A 22,442-nucleotide genomic window follows, 5' to 3' on the forward strand; every position below is an offset into this window, starting at 1 on the left:
TGTCTAAAACCAGCATTCTCCTATCTCTTGTAAGTTAATGCTAACAGGGAAAGATTTTTTTTCAGTCTTTCTCCTTCAAATGAATCCCCTTCTTAGTTTATAAGGAGTTTAGCCATTTATTCCTATCATGCAAATACTTTGATGTTGGTTTCTGCTTTTCAGGAAAAAAGACCTAGATAGAAAAACTTAGATTTAAGCTACTATTTCTTCTCTCTTTACATAATTGGTAAGTACTCAGCTTTTGTGAAATGGGAAGTTCACACTGCATGGTGGCAGAAACCAAGTTCAACATCAAGCTGTACTGCAGACTGAAGGCTGTATAGTAAATACTGTGCTGCCCCTGTGGAAAAACAGACTAATGGCTAGTTTGAGATTATTCTTTTTAATCTGTACAAATTGCTGCCTCAGAGCCAGGAAAAAGATGGAGAACTACTTACCATCCCACGCATCGAACATGTCTGTTATAAAATAATCAATGAAGGAAATCTGAGACTTGGGAATGCTGCAGGTATTTCTATCAAATACTGGCATCACAACAGGGAGACCCTGTCTCTTCTCTTCATCTGTCTAAGAAAATGAAACACCAGTTAGCCTCTGCAGCTGTCCTGCCTTTCATGTTGGAAGAGCAAAGGCCAGTCCCAGGTCCCTGGGACTAAGTGAATTGCAGTGGGAGGCTTCAGACAAAAGTTTGAACCCCAAAGGTGAACTTCCTGTGCTTTACTTCCTCTGGAACAGGGACTAAAATTAACATCTCTTCCACCTCGCAAGTACTGCTGCTGGGGTGCTGTGACTGTTCTTAGCTCAAGTAAGACAGAACACTGTAATCTCGTGATTGGGGCACACCAGTTAAAAATGGAAAATGGAGTTTCAGAGTCCCTCAGCAAAGAACAGATTTGAACTCTTCCACAGCTATGTCTGCTGTTCCAAAACATTTATCTTTTAAGTAAGAGGGATGTTGCTGCCTGAACTTTGCTTCTCTCGTGTTAAACAGAAGTCAGAATATGCCCTTTAACTGCCCATAAATGTAAGGGGGCTGACTGTGTTGTTCTTAGTGTGGTGGTGGAGCCAACCAGCCCAATCACAACTGTAACACACAAGTGAAGTACTTTTGTCAGAACTGAATACTGAACTTGGCAGCAAAGCAGCCCCAAAATTACCAGATGAGGTGAATGAAAAGGAGAGCAGTTCTCAACACCTTATACTGCTGTAGGCTTGCTACTGCCTAAGATTGGCAATTTAAAACTAGCTTGCCTGCTAGTATGCTACCGTGGAGGCTCGAGAGGTGCACCTCAAAGCAATCCTTGATCTTGCTCTGAAAACAATCAAATGTATTCAGGAGGATTAAAATAAAATTAACAGGTCCTATTCACTAATGTTCTTTCCTCCCAATAACAACTATTGTCTTTATGCTCTGAATTTGCATGGCAGGCATGCTAGGACGTCCATCTATCCTTCTGTCTCTCTATTCCAAGCTGTAGGTTACTCAAAATACAAAACCTAAAGAGTGCTTCACTGCAAAGATACTTCTGTTTGTGTTAAAAAAATAAAGTGTTAAGAAAGGAAACTGGGCTTCCAGTTTTGTTCTTAGGGATCCTATGCAATTTATGCCCATGTGCCTGCATACTGGCCTGCCCCATCCTCTGCCTATGGTAATGATCCTTCAGGTACCATCTCAGAAGAGAAAGTGTCAGCATCAGATTCAGCTGAAGGGTTCGTCAGGCATGGAATTGCTCGTCATGCTCTGTTCAGGGCAGGTATTGACTGGGACCAGAAGCTAGAACAGCGACGATGATTGAATGTTAGACAAATAAATTTACTGAAGTTAATCAAGTAACTTGGTTTCTGTTAGATGGAGAAAGTATGATGTATAAAGCCTGTCTACCATTCTGTACCACAAGCTTCAGAAGAAACAAATGAACTAACTTTGGAGTGAATTCTTCTCATGAATGGGGAGAAAACTACTGTAGAGTCCATGGTGATGCCAGACAGATTCCACTGGAACAACAGTGCTAATAGCCGCCTTCTTACACAGGATAATAATCCAGTGATAAAAATGTACATACCTGTGCAAAATATTCCTCTGAAATCCTCCCTGCCCATTCAATACATAGTTCTAGGGGACGACATGGATTTGCTACATCTGCACATTTAATCATCATACGCTTGATCAGTGTTTGGTTATCTGGAAAGTTCTTCATGTTGGCTGTACATTCACAGTCACTGCCTTCACTCTGTAACAGAGAGTTGATTATAAATACTGATGGCCAGCATCCCTGCTAGGAGTAAATGTATCATTATTAGCAGTGCTTATGTGGCAGGTAGGTACCCAGCCTGGTGCTTTCTCCCTCCATGCAGAGTACCAGGAAGTCAGAGGAGAAAGCAATGTCTGAGAACAGCAGTCTTGCAGAGTAGCTGACGGTAGCAGCACCACTGGTAGTAGTTTGGGAGGTTCACAGAAATAATGTATTTTGTGAAATAAATAGAGGCTCTGTTAGCTAGGGTAGGTCACCCTTGCCTTTTGGGAACTGGATGGGAGCAGGGAGTCATCCATCTACAGCAAGCTGACAAAACATTGTCACTGCTGTGTTTAGAGTTTGGGGGCTGTGATGGGAGGAGACTGCTTCATAGAGGTGGATGTGTTCTGATTTAATCCACAAATTAAACTGAGGCAGGCACAGAGGAGTGATTTGATTTGCACAATTTCTTTTAGAGGCAGAAAAGCAAGTGTATGCCACTCAGTTCCACTGTGTTTTTGATGACACTTGCCCCTTTTTATGCTGGACTTTGTACCTTAGGCTTTGTCTTTGGTACCTGCTAAATTTGAGCCTCACCTAATCTAGGAGATTAACAGTAGGAGAATGGAGTAGTGGCAGACTGAGGGCAGGCAGTCTCTGCTTTTACAAGGCAGCCACGTACTGAAGCATCCACTGAAGTCTGTGGAGAATGAATGGAGGGAACTGAGCATTTGTGAAATGTCTGCTGTGACATCATCTTCTGGGTCCTGAATAGATTAGAAGGGCACAGGTATCTTATGTTCCTTACTGAGTAATAAAAAGCCTCTACGTCAGCTCAACATGGCATTAATGCTATACTCAAAATAATACATTTGTGTAATTATGGTCTCCCTTCACTGCTAAATTCAACTCTGAGTCAAAAATTGAACATAAATAGTTTTTACCACCACTGCTAAGTTAATGTCTTCGTGGTTTATGGGCAGATACTTTGCAGTTGCCAATTCAGCATTAATCTTTTAACTTTATGTTTAGCAGTTAATTTTTTCAGCATGGGCAGCCCAGCAAAGAGCTGCTAGATTAGACCTGCTTGTACACTGCTGTTCAAGATTAAAAAGATTAAAAGAGCCACCATTAAAAATAAGGAACAGAACAACCTACACTAGGGAAAAAAACCAAATCTCTAAGATGTCTGGCTTTTGCTACACTTGTATTGCTTCTAACTCAAGTATGTTTTTAAAAAGCCAGATAAGATAAAGGAGGCTGAATTAAAAAAAAAGCAAAAGAAAACAACATGTTTTCTAAAGGTAAGCTGTGGTGATTGGAATAGGAAATACAGCAAACATACATAAGCTGTTTAGGAACTGTTAGAACAGATGCATTAATGTAACAGAAGTAAGATTCTCAGGACTGCATTTGGAGCTTGGAAACACTGTGGTTTCAATGGGACTTGTGAACCAATCCTACAGACAGGGATGCCAGAACGTGGACATTTCTTAAGGAAGGAGGTGGAGAAATACATCTGATCTGCCAAAGGGAGACATGCAGTGCTATCTGAGAGTGCTAATTCCCCTTTGCCAACTCAGAGAGCTTTTCAGAAATTGGAGTTTTTCAGAAGTTGGAGCAATTTGTTGTCTGGCACATGTTGTAAGCACAGGCAGAGAAATCTGAAAGTGGCTGATTCTGCTAAGTGAGGCATTATTGTCCTGTGTGCTTTGATGTAAGGTGGAATCGCTGCTGTCTTGGCTGGCCTACCCCATGAGAAGAAGCCTGTGAAAAGCTCTGCTTAGGTGGTGTGATTGCAGCACAATGCAGAACAGTGATGGAGACCTCTGTGGTGTTTAACCATTGTCCTGTGCCTGTGAGTTGTGGCAGCACAGATGCATCAGGCAAAGTCAGACGCAGTGCCACATCCAGTGAGCCCTCTACAGCTTGGAAGCGCTAGGGACTAACAGTACAAAGGGTACACAAAGCCAATGAAATTCAGATGCATTTGTGATTTCCAGCTCAGACTGCTGGGAGAATGGAGCTCAGTGGTCCTTACAGGCAGGCCAGTTAAAGTCATTCTGAAGTCATAAACCTCACCAGTCCTGATTGGTTTCTGCATCCATGACAGTTTATGGAGGAAAAAGTTGAGTTATGGGGAAGTAGTGGAAGCTATTTTAATTTTTTAATATAACTGAACTTTACCTTATTACTTATTCCCATTTCTAATTAAATGCTTCTTTCACCAAGTGGTGATAAGATGATCTTTGTTTAAGTGAGTTACACTGCCAGGCGAACCATGTCAGACAATGTTCAACCTCAAGAGGCAACACATGAAGGCAAAGAGGGGCCTGAGCTAGTAAACACATAGATAACACATGAAATAGGCCTGGGCTGGCTGTGGAGCATTAATGTGCATGAATTGACAAGAAAAATGGCCCAGATTGCTTTTGATGAAATCAGAAATGGGGCTGGGGTGGAGAGATGTCAGCAAACAACAGTTGTTCTTCAAGGCTTGAAGACTCCTGATTGCATAGGAACAAAACTGCAGTTTCCTCAGCTAGAGCCCTAGGCTTAGAGAGGTCCCTCTGCTCAGAGGCAGGATTGTAGGCACAGGTGTTGGTTTTTTTTTTGCATTACAAAAGCATCTACTTCCATGTCCCGGGATCACAAAATAGCTTTGAGAGCAAGGCTTATAAAATAGAAGTAAGCTAAATGCAGTGTCCAGACATGCATAGAAAATTTAAGGACGTATTTTTTCATACACTGAAGTGTGAGATCACAATTCCAGTTGTGTCCTTCAGGCAAGTTCATTCAGTGTGAATGAAATGATACCTTATGTTGTGTTGGAGAAATTTCACTGAAACGCCGAAAGGTGCAAAGTCATGCAGACACTTACATGTGAGGTGGTCTCCTCAGATGCCATTGGCTTGTTGATGCTGTTCACAAATTTGTTCACGTGTTCAAAGTGCTTTGTCATCTCTGTTGCCAGAACCATATCAATAATGGCCTGGCGCAATGTCCGATAGTGATTTCTAGGAAACAAAAGTAGTTCTTGCTCACAGTCCTGCCAGACAGAACCTTGTCCTTCCCTTGTCCCTTCCCAGACTGTTGAAAACACGGCTCACCCACATGAGCTGCTCACCCACATGAGCTGATGCTTTCATGGCTATGGAAGGTGCAGGGTTTGAAGGGCCTGCCAGCTGCACCATGCCACTGCAGTCCATCAAGGATTACCAAATACCCATGTGCTTCCAAATAATACAAAACATATGGTGCGACAAAATGCAGAGCACAGGGGGTGGAGGAATCAAAACCTATTTTAGAATAATGTTTACTTGGGATTCTAAAAAGGTTAGTTATCAATGTCTCCATTCAAATTACATTTCCTGGTTCAAAAGTTAGGTTCTTATCTGCCCCAGACTGAAAACCCCAAACAACAAACCCATGCAGACATACTGCCCTTCTCCAGCAGACCCACCTATCAATATTCTTGAAAATGTTGCATTTGCTGTCCTTAGCTGTCAGCTGAAATGCCAGTGCTGTGTGATGGCTCTCTAGCACAGCAGTATCATTGTAAAGGACAGCTAATTCACTGCCTGCGTTGCACAGGAAAGAGTTGGTCCGTCCAGGGTGATCTACGTCATGAATGGTGGCTGCTATCAATGCAGCCACTTCATCTAAGTGGCCAAGGCTTCCCTACAGATGAGAGAGAGATCACGACATGGCACAAAAATTACGACAAAATAATTTATGATCATTTCTGTGTACTCACAAATATACAACCTTAAGCTCGAGCGCAGGGACCCACCTCCATTTCTCACTCACTGTGCACACTGGTTATCTTCTCCAAAGTCCTCTATCCTCGCCCAAACCCTACTTTATTAAATTAATAATAAACATTTTACTGTGTTGTCACCTAACAACTTCCTCTTGTGCACACTTCCACTTTGCACATCTCTCTGAATGGCTCTACACTAACAGTACTCCTACAGACCTTGTATGTTCTGCAAAGCTTTACAAAGAACCAACAGTCAGTTAATAATAGAGAGAAAAGATTTTTTTCCCTTACTGTCACTAGTTATAAGTATAAATTCCTTCCTCCTATCAACAGACTTCAGAGAAACTGTGTGGGCCTGCAGGCATCACAGGAAAAGATTTCGAGGGCAGAGTAACTTTATGGATCCCGGACCATTATTTGAGTAAACAAATGACTTTGAATGATACATATAAAATGGCAGTTCGGTGTGGCACCTGAGCAAGCACACCCAACTCCTAGCTCCTGGCAAAAGTTTTACCTTAACTCTCTCCTTTCCCAGAAAGAAGGCAGTAGCATGCAGGACGTCCGCAGCGTGCGTGGAGTTGTGGTATGCATTGGAGGAGTGGTAGTTGGCTTCCATCACCTGCAGCCATGCTCGCAGTGTGGCTTCTGAGCAGTTCAAAAACTCAGGGACCCCAAACCGGCCAAAAACTTTTAAGCCTAAATATACTAGTGGCCTAGAAAACAACAGAAAATAGCACTGCTGTAATGTAAGTACTTCTAAAGTATGATGTTTTCTTCAAAGAAACCAAGACCTTAACAATAAAAGGTGGGGGGAATATTAAGCACCCTTATTGTTCACCTGAACCTCTATAAAGCCTAATCAATTAGGTTTCAAATGGTTACATCTTCTTTCAGATTCGATGTGTTTTGCACAGTGGCACAGTTCCACTACAGATTCACCAATTCTTAAGATTTTAACTTGGGCTTCATTAAGACTCAGATAAAAATGCTTAAAAGCTCTGTTCCTTTGTGTTTTGAGTATCTGTCAATCAATCAAAAATACATTTTCTTTTGAAGAGAAAAAAGCACAATTTCAACGCAGCCACATCCCAAAGTCTAAAAAACAATAAGATAAAGTGCCAAAAACTTAGAGTTTTACATAATCTTACGACTCCATGAGTACAGATTTCTACTTCCTGAATGTATCAGGTTGGCAATATGCAAACTGTATTGATTACATCTTACAATCATTACAATCAATTAATCAATCTCAGGCTCTTGATCCTATCACTGGCTTATCCTCCAGCCCAGTTTCTGTCCTTATAATCAAAAGCCACAGTTGTCTCACAGCTCACAAAATCATAGGGTGATTTAGTCGATGGAGGGGAGCAGCTTGCTTGCAGCCCGACCATCTGCGCAGTAGCAGGAATGAGGGCATCGGTGGGACATCTAGAACGTAAGAACACTGGGCTGTGATGGTGTGACCTGAGAAAGCTGGGGGGAGACAAACAAGTAGGAGTTGAACAGGAGTTGAACCTGGGAGGGTCGGAGATGAAGTCAGGGAAGACAACAGCCTGCAAAAAGCTTCCTGTGGCCTGTGCAAATATCTTAAAGCTGATGCATGCTTGGCTTGTAGATGTTGTAGGTGGTAGGGACATGTACATGCATGCACACAGAAAATAGGAAGACAGCTCTCACAGACTTGCAATATCTTTCTTCAGCTTTCCTGAGTAGAGCACTTCATGCTACAGCACCTCAGTGACAGTTTCATGGGCACCCAGAGAAAGGATTCAAGTACCTTTTATTTGTAACAGCTTCCAATTCAAAGATATTGAAGTCCCAGCTTTCCTCATTATCCAGGAGCTGTGCAATACAAGGTGGAACATCATTGATAGTATTTGGCACTGAAAGGTGACTATGGCTCAGGTTCATATCTGTTGAAATAGAATTTGGGAATTACAGCATTTATGGATTTTTTCTTCTTACATGCAGTATTCTATTTAGAAAACAATTCTTTTAAGAAAAATGACTCCTTCCCTCACAGTACAAAGTTTGTAAAAGCCCACTATATGTGGCTTTTGTCACTTCTGATTGTCTGGAAATAAATGAAATAGATCAACAAATGACAATTTAGTTAAGTTTCTGGTCTGATTTTCCACATTTTAAATGCATTGTTTTAGCTATTTGAACCTGCTTCAGATCCAAAATGGAGGCAGTCCAACACTCGCTCTACAGTCACTTAGATGACCATTTCTGAAGACATACATCCCACTGCTAGCATGAATTTCTCTGTCATTAGCATTTAGAAATGAAATCACACATGCAAAGAGAAATTTAAAATGGTGGCTTACTCTTGGAAAACACATACTCATTTCCAGACAGTCTTCTCAAGCCATCCTAAAATAAACAATATTATTAGAGGCAAGGTGGCAAAAATAATTTCCATGTCTCATTACCTACTAAAACACTATACACACGCTCCCTCTTAGCTGCTGCACCTGGGCGCTGAACGTACTGCTCCTACTTGTAGCACTATAATAGAATTATAAGTGTAATTCTTGCTTTAAACTCTTTCAAAACAGACATGAAAGGATCCAAGGAACACTAGCACGAGACCTCCAGAAATGGTATTACTAACCATACAGTGTACTGCCCTTCTTGACCCCTCCATTCGCACTCGCAGCATTTCATCATTCACGTTAACCACCATCATTTATTTTCCGTTTCCTTCTCATTACTTTGACAAGGATTAGCTCAATGTTCATTACAGAATGGGGCAATCCGTGTTGAAATCCAGGCAGTCTGTCTTTGGCAGGCAGTTTTGCTACTATTAAAGGACCAAAGTCATACCTTGATGAAAGTAAAAGCCACTATTCTCATCTAGTTGTCAGGTTGAGTAGCTGTAGAACAATCCCTCTAATTCCATCTATGTTTCTAGAGTTTCTAAAAAGTATCTACTCGAGACAAAACAGATTAGATGATATGGTTTCTAGCGGAGACAGTGTTCACTCCTGTATGAGAATGAATGCACCCAACTGACTGAGACATAGCTGTGTCTTACTACATCCTGGTAAGTAAGCCAAAACGTTTAAGTGAATCAGCGATACACTACAATTCTGCTTCAGCTGCTTGTGGTAGCAGATCACTGAACTGTGATGCATGACACTGGTAATAGTGATTTCATCTTTACTAATTTTACTTACAGTCATCAGACCTCCAACAAGATCACTTGTGTGAGGATCCTCATCTTTGGTACCTAGCTGAGGGGAGTAAAGTTCTGTTGTCCGCAAGATTTCTAGAACTCTGTCCAAGGCTTCTGCTACAGTGATGGGGCTGTTTTCCTGGGCAGCATTAATTATGTTAATAACCTGAAAGCAGATTAGGGAGGTAGGCAAGGAAGAGTGAATACCAAATATTTTTCTTGCTGTGTAACATTACTAACTGAATTACACTACTTCCCATCTAGCAAATACTGTGTAGTTTCCCTCAGTCCTTTAACTCTGAAAATGTAACTGTGTGCTTTGAGTCCCTGGTACCCATCTGTTGTTTGTTACTAGCAGACTCCTGGGAAGTGAAAGCAGAAGGGTATGAAGAATAGTTGGAGGCAATCAGACCAACACATAACCACATCACAGTTCTGCAGCACAGCCAGGCTGCTCAGAAGAAATCATTTAGTCCCAAGGAAAAGAAAAAACAAGAACACCTATGAATCAGATATCCTCACAATGGATGTAAAGCCTTCATTTTCTCAGTGTAGGTGAAAAAGGGCAGAGAGCAGCAACAGTTGAGCTGCGAATGAGGGAGAAGAAGATGGCTCTTTGATGCCATTCACAGTATGTGTAAGCTGTGATACAGGAAAGTAGCAATGGTGCAGCAACCCTAAAGACTGCTCCTGGCAATGCCCGGACTCAGATAAAATCTCAGTCAGAACTGCTGCAGGGGCACGACAGGCTGTGCTTGTGGAGAAGGAGAGGAGTTAGCTGCTGGAATGGACAGGCAGGTGCTAGGAAGCAAAGAGCTGGAAGAGTAAAAACTGGATTTTACCAGTTTACCAGGACAGGAGATAGCAGGCACACTGTTTGATGATATAAATTATCATGCAGCTGGTTTGAGATAGCAGATAGTGTAACATGGATGGTGAAGAAATGAGTGCAAGAAAGTAGGAGACAGAATGCAGTGCAGAGGATGCCTCTTCTGTATGCTGTATTACCAATGGCAAAAGCAAAGATGAGTCTGTGAAGTACGTTTTCTCCTATACAAGCACAGACAACAAAGCAGGTTTCTTTTCCTGCCACAAGCAGAGCACCTAGCATGGACAAACACCCTATTTACCTTTTCTATTTTTTTCCTCATAATTAAGTCTTGGAATGAGAGGTGCAGAAGGGTTTAAGAAAAGAAAGTCTAACTTCAAATATTTTGTTAAATACAAGATGCAGTAAAGATCTGGCTGTACTGCCAAAAACTATGTATTTCCCTATAAGGGCAACTTCAAACTCTGAGCCCGCAGAAAAGGCATTGCTCAGGACTCACCTTTGTGATAGGAGCTTCTATTGTCATTGAGTGGATCCTTGCCATAGAAGAGTACCGCCGGGTCTGTAAACTTGGAGCTGGCATTAGAGAGAGCACTTTTTAGGCATAGCACAGTATAAAGTAATTATCTGACACCATTTATCCAGTGCCAAAGGCAGCCATTAGGGAACAGCATGCCAGAATCCACTAGTTTATCCTGAATCTCTTCTTCTGCACTTTTTTGCTTTGCTGTTCCTTTTCCTGCATTGCAGGCTGCCTCCCATGCAGCCACCTCTCACTGCTGCTGTCAGTTTTTCTCCATCCATCCATCCATCCATCCATCCATCCATCCATCCATCCATCCATCCATCCATCCATCCATCCATCCCACACTTCAGCTATACTGAAAGAAAGCTGTACTTACACACTTACACTACTCTGTACTTCATGCCCAGCAACTCCCACTCTGCCCTCGTTTGCCGATGGACTTGAGTCAGCCACAGCTTTTTCTGTGAGAGAATGCAGCCCCCTCATTTCAGTGTTGCAGCTGCTCCAATGAAACCCATTATTGCACTCTATAAGGTGTGCTTCTCTCACTACACACTGAAGAAGGAGAAAATCTCTGCCACCACCATTCCAGGCCTGCCAGGCAGCCATAGGTGGGATCAAGAGCAGCTCTGCTCTCAAGTAACCAGCAGAAATCAGTCCCTCCATGTCCTTCACCAATGAAGCCACCAATCCTCTCAGTGAAGGCACCATGCACTGACATGCAGCACAGTTACACTGATGCTCGTGCTGGGGCTTTGCTTTGCAGTTCAGAATAAAGAATTTTTAAAGAAGTTGTAAGACACTGAAGAAATCTCTGATCAATCAATCACCCATGACCCTGCCTGGTTCCTCTTTCACTCTGTGTTTTTCTGCCTCTGCTCTCTATTTCTAACCTTATTCCTAACTGTTTTCTATTTTCTTACCATCACTACTTTGTGAAGTTATCGACTTAACATCAACTGAGTCTTTCCTTCTGTTCTTGCATTTGAAGGAATGGGATTCTGTAAATGCAAAACAAAACCATTTAAAATGTGTCAGTAATAAATGCTTTTCCAAACTCTGAACACCATTTAAATAATCTTCACTGTACCATGTAAGTGGGGGAAATACTGTAAGCTACAGCTCAGAACTGGGGAATGAGGGACTGAGATACAAACTTGGAGCACACCAAGCAACTTGCCTAAGGACGCCTGGAAAGATGCTGTGGAAGAAGGAGAAGACCTCCATCAATGGAGCACAGAGCTCACTTTGCCTAACTTCAGCTGCCTAAAAGCAGCAGTCCTCCAGCCTGTCTTTGCCTGAGGTAGCTATCAAAGACCCTTCTGTAGTAATAAGAGATAGGCAGTGGCATGCCCATGAACAGTTCATTCTACTTCAGGGTGGACCCCTCCAGCAACCCTTCCTGTTGCTCTCTGCTGACCATTGGACAACCCTGAGTTTAACTGCCCAGAAATTTTGACAAGCAAGAAAAATCCCATCTCAGCCAACACTCTCCTGGCCCCAGCACAAGGACTGATCTGCTCTCTCCATATTCAGACAGCTTTTGTTTTTAATTTCAGTAATTATTTGTAAGCTATTTAAGAAAAATGCAACATATTGAGAACAATTACAAACAATTAACCAGTTGCTGTGGAAATTAACTGTGCACCAAGCTGTCATTCTTGAAATTGCCACTTACTAAAACAAAAAAATAAATAGAAACCCTCGTATTCAGACAAATGGAAAAGCCAGATGAAACAAACTCAAATAAATGACTGAAAAATGTCTCAATTATATATAAAAGAGCACTCTGTAAAATGCAATTTTCCTCCAACACAATGCAGTCTGCCCTCTCCTTTACCCTCAAAAACAACAACGCTGTATCTCTGCAAAAATCTTCATAGTGCCTATTCACAGAGTATCTGAGATCCACTCAAAGATCAGGGATGACAGAAAGCTTTCAAAGGGTGATAACCACTATGTGAAGAATCAGGACCAACCATCATCACCTTTGTCAAGACCGTATATATGCAGCTCCTCTATAACAAAGCATTAGTATACAGTCCTCCAGAATTAAAAGTATGATGAAAAATGATGAATACAGTTCCTGCCTTAAGAATTTATCCTTGTCCACTCTGAAGAAGCTGAAAGCATCTTTTCCCATTGATATCTAAGTGCTACATAATTAAAGCATGTCATTTTATTAATTTATTAAAGCATGACATTTTATTAATTTATTTAGTGTGATCAAGTCTAAATCCCTTTCCTACCTTAACTTTTGCAGGATTTCAAAAGACACTGGAGTGAGAGCAAACATTTACACACAAACAGAGCTGCAAGTGGCAGTTGGAGGTAATAGAACCCTCCTTGTTTTAAATGTCAGCTAGCCAGCTGGAAACTTTGCTGCTGCCATCTGGAGAGAGAAACAGGCATAGAAGAGCTACTCTACAGTAGTTGAAAATATATATAAAAAAAAAAAAATTACCCTTCACTGGGTGAGTGGAATCTTCCCATCCAGATTTGTAACAAAACACGAAGAATTGTAGAATCATAGAATGTCTTAGGTAGGAATGGACCTTAAGGACTATTCAGTCCCAACCCACCTGCCATGGGTAGGGAAGGGTCACCCCCAGTCTGGCTTTGAACTTCTCCAGGGACACAGGACCCCCATCTTCTATGGCCTGTGCCACTGCCTCACCACCCTCCAAGTAAATAGTTTCTCCCTAATACGTAAGGCACCTGAAGGTTTAAACCAGTTTGCACTGAAGGTGGAAAAATAATCCACGTGTACTGAGTATTTTGTGAGGATGTGGCCTGGCCAGCAGGGAGAGGGAGGTGGTGGTTTTCCTCTGCTCCACTTTTGTGAGGTCCCATCTGGAGTACAGCGTTCAGCACTGGGATCCCCAGCACAAGAAAGATGTGGGGCTGTCTTACCTGTGCTGTACCCAGACTAACAGTCCCTGTGACTTTTTGGCTACTTGCTTTAATTGTACCATAGCTATCAGTGTGACTTCTATGATACCTCTTTCCAGTCTTGCTTGTCACAGTAACAAGAAAGTCTAAACGCCTAAATCTTTCAAACAGATTAGTATGCTAATTACATTGTGTTAACTAGTGAGAAGTATTCTGCAACTTAATTCACAGGTGTTCTCATCTTCCTCTGTTTGCAGACTCCATTACTAGGAAAGGAGGAACAGTGAGAAAGAGAACCTGCATTTAATACAGCAACACAGCAGCAAACCGTTTAACACAACATGGATCCGTTCTAACGGCAACAACAATAATGAGGATATCAAATTGCATGCGTGGTCTCTTATCCCCACTCTCACCCTCCCTTGCAGATTTTATTCTGCACCACAAAATTCTCCAATGCTTCCACATATTCTTATGTTACTTGGAAAAGCAGTAAATGTCATGAATTCACTTCCTAATCTCTCAGTACATTATATCCTCCCAAGTGAAAATCAGAAGCTTCCTTATAATGCACAGCAGTGCTGCCCAGTGTTTGCTGTAGGAAGGGTCTTGGGGTCTAGAAAGCAACAAAGTGCAAGGACCTTTCTCTCAGAATAAGGCAGTAGGGCTGCATCTACCTCAGATCAACAGAAGACCATTGCAAACTTCAAATTGTCCTTTAGAGCCTCCTCTAGGAGACCAGGGATGTCTAGGGAAAAGTTATTTAAACAGCACTGGAAGGAGTGATGATTATCTCCTTATGTTCCTTTCTGAAGTCACCGTTAGTAACTTCTGCAAACAGCTCTTGGCTGAGATCTTGAATCTGTATGCAAGTAAACAGAGCTTCCTAAGACACAGAGCAAGGGCTGTGCAGATGTTCTGCAACACCACCACCGTGCTCAGGGCTGATGGGACATGACTAGCTTCAGCCTGCACACTGTAGACAGGGCAGATACTCTGGCACAAATAGGCACAGCTTCAATTTTATTTCAAGCAGCAGGAAGTGACAAGGTATGTCAGCTTTTGGATGAGATACAGTGCTTTAATACAACAAACAGCAACACAACTTGTTTCTGAGCGCTCTGCACAGCAGACTGAATTATTATTGACTTTACAAACCCAATTATAGTGCAACATTTGAGCAGCTGGCCATTTTTCTGTGAGCACAGGCTCCACAGAAGGAGGAGACAACACAGCAAAGACTGGCCATGACTTCAAGGACAGAAGTATATAAAGGTAAATGATAACATTCTAACCTGACTGAGAACTGTCTCCTGAATAATTCTCATCGCGTTGACTCTTGCAGAGCTGAAGACGCACCAAGAGTAAATTACGTATGTAAAAGAAAAAAAAAAAAACAAAACACACAGAGATTTAAAAAGAGCTACATTCAACACTATCCTTATCCAACAATCACTATTATTTTTATATATATATATGCATATATAGGAAAAGACTCTTCTTCAGGTGTAATAATTACAAGTAGAGAAATAATATATAAAGCAAATAAATCACAGATACAACAGTGCTTTTACATAGGAACAATCAGTTCCTGTTTAATGCCCAGGTCTGTAAGAGATCTGAGGTTCCTTTTTAGGTAACATTTTAAGTACAAATTTCATATCAACATGAAAGATTCCAGAAATAAAATGCAAAAATAGAGATAAACAAACAAACAAACAAACAAACAAACTAAGATGTTATTCATTTCTTGTCTTCTGTACAGTGTTTTTAACATTATTTTCTTTATACTGTTAAGCCAATTTTGTATACGCTCTTTCATGGACTAGTGATAGAATGGATCATCTTCAAAAAAGACAGAAAAAGAACACTTGACATACTGAGAAGATAGGTCTCATCCATCAGAAATTTATTTCTCAGTGATTTTTAATCACTCCCATGAATGAAAAATATAAACCAAACAAACAAACAAACAAAAACCCAAAAAACCCACAATATCTAATTTGTTTGTGTTTCTGAAACACCTGAAAATTTAACAGATATTTCAGTTTTTCTAGAACTTGAGTAGGACTTTTCCATCATCTTAATGGTTCCACCTACTGCTTGGTAGCACAATAAAAAATTAAAAGCTCTTCTGCTTTTTCATCCCTTTCAGAAACAAACACCACAATCTGTCCAACATATGACAACTTAATATCTGCTGTCCACTTCAGCCCATTCCCATCTACTCTAGACAAACAAGCCTTGAAACTCAACTCTGCTCAAGATGAACAGTCCTTCATGCTGCATTTGCACATCTTTCATTATACATCATACCAAAGAATCCAGTGCAGTTACCTCATCTGCTGTAGGTGATCCTTTGATCAAATCCATTGCCTGCCTGCCTGCCTGCCTATAACAAAACACTAGATTGCAAACTGTTGGTTGCAACCAATAAGTAAAAGGTGAAGTACAGCAAGATAGCATTTATGCATTCTGTGTCCATGTCAGTGTGACAGAGCACGGTGTTGTGCAGCTGCAGGGATTACTCAGGAAAGAAAATAATTACATGAGACCTCTTTTTCATCACTCCTGAGCCCCCTCCATCTTGTTTTTCTTTTTCTTCTCGGGACAGGAGATAAAGAGAAGAAAATGAAGGACAAAAAGCAAAATTAAGGAGTGCTTTACTGTGTGGGGTAAGAATTAAAAAAGGAAGAGGAAATCCTGCAGTAATGTTCTACATAAATCTTGTTTGAGGGAATTTAAGACGGCACTCTTCCCTCATAAAACTTGTTTTAAAAGCTTAAACATCTCTCCTACAATTATGCAGAAACTCTCACAGAAATTATCTCAACAGAACAAGATTGTGGAAGCTTGTCATACAGTACATTGATACAAGGCATCTGAACTGTCATCATTCCAGTCCAAAACTGGAGTTCTTGGATATATCTCTTCCCGCTTCCCTCTACTGAAAGAAAACCATGGCACATTCCTCATTTATATGAAAAATAAACTGCATTTCAGTACTTCTGTAGTATTTCTCTTACCCTTTGCTGTAGGCATGACGTCAAAGAGCCATGTAAGTTAAAAAATGAGAGCCGCCCTGACTAAGAAATGTTCTCCTCCTTTCTCATCTATATCTCTCCTCTTGCAGTTTAAAACTGCTTTGCCCCGTCCTATCCCTATCTGTCCATGTAAAAAGTTCATTTTTCTTCTGTTTATAATTTCCCTTTAAAAACTGCAACTGACATCATCTACTTGGACTTGTGCAAAGTGTTTGACACTGTCCCACATGACATTCTGGTCACCAAATTGGAGAAAAATGGATTTGATGGATGGATCACTCATTGAATAAGGAATTGGCTGGATGAGACTCAGAGAGCAGTGACCAACAGCTCAGTGTCCAAGTGGAGACCAGTGACGAGTGGCTTTCCTCAGGGATCGGTGTTGGGACTGATGTTACTTAACAGTTTTGTGGGTAACACGGACAGTGAGATCAAGTGTATCCTCAGCAAGTCTGCAGATGACAGCAAGCTGAGTAGCTTAGTGCGGTGGACACACTAGAGGGAAGGGATGACATTCAGAGGGACCTGGACAGCCTTGAGAGGTGGGCCCATGGCAACTTCATGAAGTTCAACAAGCCAGGTGCAAGGTCCTGCACCTGGATTGGGACAGTCCCAAACACAAACACAGGTTGGGTGGAAAATGGCTTGAGAGCAGCAGTGCTGAGAAGGATTTAGGAGTGTCAGTTGAGGAAAGATCCAACATGAGCAAGCAATGTGCGCTTGCAGACCAGAAGGCCACCGTACCTTGGGTTGCATCAAGAGGAGTGTGACCAGCAGGTCAAGGGAGGTGATTCTGCCCCTCTACTCTGCTCTCGTGAGACTCCACATGGACTACTGTGTCCAGTACTAAATCCCCCAACACAAAAAGGATGTGGAGCTGTTGGAGGCAGGTCTGGAGAAGGGCTATGAAGATGATCACAGGACTGAAGCATCTCTCCTATGAGGACAGGCTGAGAGAGCTGGGGCTCTTCAGCCTAGAGAAGAGAAGACTCCAAGGAGAACTTATAGTGGCCTTTCAGTGCCTGAAAGGGCCTACAAGAAAGCTGGGGAGGGACTTTTTATAAGGGCATGTAGTGACAGGAAAAGGGGAAATGGTTATAAAATGGAATAGTAGATTTAAACCAGACAGTAGGAAGAAATTCTTTACTGTGAGGGTGGTGAGACACTGGAACGGGCTACACAAGAGAAGTTGTGGATGCCCCCTTTCTGGAAGCATTTAAGGCCAGGCTGGATGGGGTTTGAGCAACCTGGTCTAGAAGGAGGTGTCTCTGCCTATGGCATGGAGGTTGGAACTAGATGATTTTGAAAGTTCCTTCCAACCCAAATCATTCTATGATTTTATGATTGGAAGGCCACAATGACATCTCTATGGAGCCTTCTCTTCCCCAGGCTAAAGAAGCCTAGCTTTCTCAACCTATCTTTATAAAAGAAGTGTTCCAGCCCCTTTGATAATCTCTGTGGGTCTTGTCTGGACCCAGTCCAACAGCTCTGCATCCCTGCTGTACTGGGAGAGACACAGACCTGGATGCAGTGCTCCAGTCTGGTCTTCACAAGAGCAGAGTAGAGGGGGACAATCACCTCCCTCTCCCTGCTGGCCACTATTCTTTTGATGCAGCGCAGAACACTGTTGGCCTTCCAAGCTGCAAGCACACGCTGCTGACTTGTGTCCAGTTTATTGTGCACCAGAATCCTTAAGTCCTTCTCACAGGGTTGTTACGAATGAGTTCTTCTCCCAGACTGTATTCATAGTAATTCATGAATGTTTGTAAGCTTCCATGCATTATCATAGAATCATATAATAGAATCATAGAAAATGATGTTGTGGGTGTCTGCCTGGGTTGAAAAGGACTCAAAGATCATCTAGTTTCAAAGCCCTTGCCATAGGCAGGGTGACCAACCACTAGACCAGGCTGCCCAGAGGCACATCCAGTCTGGACTTGAATGACTCCAGAGATGGAGCATCCACAACCTCCTTGGGCAACCTGTTCCAATGAGTCACCACTGTCTGAGAGAAAAACTTCCTCCTAAAGGAAGTTACCTAGAAGTTGAGTTTAAGTCATATATAACTATGGTGAAACACTGTAGCATTAGTGATTTCAATCAAAACTTGAATCACGACAGATACTATCCTGTAATTAAATATGTACTTCATTAGATTTCCTTGCATGCTTCCATAACAAACCATTTTTGTTCTGAAAATAACCCTGATATATTTTATGGCAGAATAAATTTTTATTTATCTAAGTATTCAGAAGTGGATGTCAGCATTTGTCAAGTACATAACTTCTTCATATTTGTAATTTTCTGCAGAAAGTGTTCTGAGAGAATAACTAAAATCCTTAACAAAAGCTGAATACGAACTGAACCAGAGGAAAAAAAACAATGGAGGAAACCAATAGTGCAAATATTCTATTTGTCACAGAAAAAGTCTTTCCAGAGTTGTTTTTCAAAACAAGAAATAGTGAAATGTTGAGAAATGAGTTTCTCTTTTGCTTCACAGAAGACAACAGCAGGGTACTTGCAGCAAGCATTGGGGTCCCACCCCTCCTGGCAGGCACCCACTGCCTTGAGCTGCCCAGAACCATTGCCTTGTGCCAGCCTCCCAAAAGCAGCTGGCCCCTGAGCAAGGTGACAGAGCTACCACATACATTGACAGTGCCGTGGTGTGGGCTCCTTGGTCAGGAACTAGGTAAATGTCCAACATAAAGCACGAATCTCATCAGACCCACACATTGACCAGTGCTGGGGAAAAAAAAAAAGATAAAATTTGGGCCACTCTCATCGTTTATCTCACAGGGTACCAATCTGTCAAGGAAATCCTCAAACAATGGCAGCCTCAAAACTTCATGAACTGCACTGACTCCACCATCTGGACAGGACAAGACATCTCAGCAAGAGGCAGTAGCTTAGAAGGACTATATATTCTGGATGTTCGTGGCAGGCTGAGGCCTCCTGGCCAACAGAAGCTGCAGCTGCAGTGCTGCTGTTTCCAACACATAGCTGGCACCTCACAAGAGGAGGTCAAGGCAAGCATGGGCTATTTGAGCCCCATGGCTTGGAAAAATTAAGAAGCACCCTGTTGCACCTGAAGCAATTTCTAGTGCCTGAGGGCACATAATCAACTCACCCAGCTGCTGCAATATCAAGGAAGAGGTATGCTCTTTTTACAGGAACATACTGACACACAACAGATGAAAGCAAGGGACTGCCTTGCAGTAGAACCCAAGGATGAACTCAGAGCATCTAAAGAAATAGATGAGATTACTTGCTCTGAAACCAAAGAATAGGAGTGCTTGTAATGGGCTTGCCTACACTGGAACTTCACTTTATACAATTCTTTGCTCAAGTCTCATTTGACTCAATGGCAGCACATCTTCAGTGCAATGGGGAGAACGGAGAAAGTGGCTGTATCTCAGTGCAAGCTCTGTCTGTCTGTCTGGTCTTCTTACCCAAATTCTCTGCAATTGCAGACAGAATGCCAGTAACTGTTGAATTCCTCAATATTTGAAAACATTTCTTTCAGAAATGCAGAAAGCCTACACAGGTAGACACATGCCCTCGTTTCCCTGAAATTGTTTCCAAGAGGATGGTGTACAGCATTTGAAAATACTGCTGTGTACAGAAACATAGGGAGTATCACAAGGCTAAGTGAATCAAATCCAACAAGTAATTTTTATCCCTCAGGGGCCGTTTTATTAACACTTTATGTGTATTAAATAATTGATAAACTTATTTTTAATTTGCATCACGTTTTCGTGGTTTTTCAGGCTGCGCCACCAACTGCTGCACAAGAAACCTTCCTGCAAAAGTCAGTAGTGCTTTTTCTTCCGTTGAACTTCTCTTTACCACCAGAGGGTGCAAAACTGCAGTGCTCAAATGCTGATCACAAAAAAAATCTGAGCAGCATCACTGCAAAAGTAATTGTAGGAAGTCTTATGAATACAGTACAGGTGTTATTACACATAACCACCATCCCCAATCTAAACCATAACAAGACCTCAAGACGCTGTTAAGAGTTTTCTATTTGATGCCAGAGCATCTGATACTGTAGTAGAGGGAGGAGAGATTTCTACCACAGAACAGAAACACACACAAACACAAACACACATACAAAAAAAACCCCAACAGCAAAAACAACAACAGCAAAAAAAAAAACCCACCTAGTTTTGTGGGCTGTACCTTTTTTTTTCCATATAGACCTTCAATCTCTACAGAATATATTTTCTGTCAGGCTGTAATCTTTAATCACTGTAGTAGATTTCTATATCTGTTCAGAATGTTTCAGAGGTCATACAACCTTGTCTAAGACTGCCCAGGCATAAAGATCATTGCATTTGTGCTTTATTTACTGATAACTGCTCATGATTCAGTACTGAAAAACACAAACTGATTGTGCTTTCCAACAGTGCCAGTACTAGAGAGCCAGAGAGCACGGCCTTTGACACATATTTCTAAATAACATTTATTGTTAAGTTTACTTGCTTAATCCAAAGAACCAGAAAACTTCCACTGCTGGCTTTTGGTGTTTTTTTTTTTGTTGTTTTTTTTTTTTAACAGATGACTGCAAGTCTGTAATTGTTTTATACTGATCATCTTACATAAACAATATTACATTTACACTGCAGCAGCCTTTCAGCTGTGTGTACACTGTAGAAAAATACATCAAATGGTACCTCGCTTTTAAATCAACATCAAAGCAGCTGTAAATGAAACAACATGAACAATGAGGTTTTACTAATGAATAAAAAAAGAAATACTGTATAACGTTAGTACTTCTTCCATTACAAAAGTCTCCTGCACTCTAGGCTGTACTTTTAAAATCCTGCTTCTGTAGATTATACCTTGCTGCTAATACTAAAATCTGTTTTTTGATCCAAATAGGAGCTCAGTTTATAACATTCCAAGCTTTGTTTTTAAGGGGCAGAGGTGCAAATTTCTTCCAAAAGCTATGCATATTTCTTCGTTGACTTGATAATATCTCTGCAACAGGCATGGTTTCAAAAAACAGACAATTTTACAGAATATTACCTATTAACTTCCAATACTTTTTTTTCAGTAATCTATTACTAAGGATAGGCTTATTATACTGAAGAATAGGCAACTAGAAATCCTAGTGACCTTCCATGCATATTTATGCACACATTGCCTTTATTCTCAGCTATGTAAAAGCACATTTAAAAATTTATACAAAACAATATACTCAGTTCCCAAAACCCAAATTTTTTAGAAAAAAATGGAAATTATAGGAAATATATCATACTCCATAAGCACATCCTCAGTTTAAACGTTAGCAGCTACACCTTATGCTCCCTACATTCAATCTCACTCCCACAGACCACAGATAGATTTCACTCTTTGACTCAGAGAAGTCCAAAATTTCTTATTCCACTGGTTTTTGAAGCAAAACATACAACATGCTCAGTGGCTTCAAATGCTCTTTCAGATAGTGTGCAGGAGCAGATCAACTTCTGCTCCTCAAACAACTTCTCACGCCTCCACAGTTTTTACAGGATGTGGTGGATATGTGGCTGAACATATGTGAAAACATATGGGCAAGGAACCTCCAGTCTTCAGTGCTTGCCCACTGCACCCTGTCCTGGCACTGGGCATCACTGAAAAGGGCCTGGCTCCATCCACTTTGCAACCTCCCTTTCTGATATTTATAGACATTGATGAGATTCCCTGGAGCCTCCTCCTCTCTGGGTTGTACATCAACTTCTTAAGCAAAAAATATAATTACTAAAAGAGATGGAAATTATGACATCGTAGAAACACAGTACCTGCTTGTTGTTTTCGTTAGTACAACGCAGCCTTTTGAGGGACACCAAGTGTCTGATCTTCCTAGCAACAGAAATAATCTATTGTTATCACATCAGATGGTAAAGAGGGAAGTGAAATGACATAGTGATATTTTTTTAAGCTGAATTCTTGATGCTCTAATGGAACAAGAACTAAAACCAACACAAAACA

At 41.4% G+C, this 22,442-nt stretch overlaps 1 protein-coding gene across 11 annotated transcripts in view; it reads right to left on the reverse strand.

Moving 5' to 3' along the window:
• The window catches only part of PDE8B (phosphodiesterase 8B), a 76,593-nt gene that overhangs the window by 1,125 nt on the left and 53,026 nt on the right, over window positions 1–22,442 (reverse strand). For all 11 annotated transcript variants that reach the window (XM_048931759.1, XM_048931760.1, XM_048931763.1 and 8 more), the window contains 12 exons: window positions 22,253–22,313; window positions 14,724–14,775; window positions 11,460–11,537; window positions 10,510–10,586; window positions 9,183–9,347; window positions 8,331–8,376; window positions 7,778–7,913; window positions 6,515–6,713; window positions 5,698–5,915; window positions 5,116–5,251; window positions 2,064–2,231; window positions 438–567 (listed from right to left, as the gene is read on the reverse strand). In XM_048931759.1, coding sequence (XP_048787716.1) covers window positions 438–567; window positions 2,064–2,231; window positions 5,116–5,251; window positions 5,698–5,915; window positions 6,515–6,713; window positions 7,778–7,913; window positions 8,331–8,376; window positions 9,183–9,347; window positions 10,510–10,586; window positions 11,460–11,537; window positions 14,724–14,775; window positions 22,253–22,313 — 1,466 coding nt within the window. The remainder of the gene's footprint in view (window positions 1–437; window positions 568–2,063; window positions 2,232–5,115; window positions 5,252–5,697; window positions 5,916–6,514; window positions 6,714–7,777; window positions 7,914–8,330; window positions 8,377–9,182; window positions 9,348–10,509; window positions 10,587–11,459; window positions 11,538–14,723; window positions 14,776–22,252; window positions 22,314–22,442) is intronic.

The sequence above is a fragment of the Lagopus muta genome, chromosome Z, assembly GCF_023343835.1.
Source record: "Lagopus muta isolate bLagMut1 chromosome Z, bLagMut1 primary, whole genome shotgun sequence".
NCBI classification, from domain to species: domain Eukaryota; kingdom Metazoa; phylum Chordata; class Aves; order Galliformes; family Phasianidae; genus Lagopus; species Lagopus muta.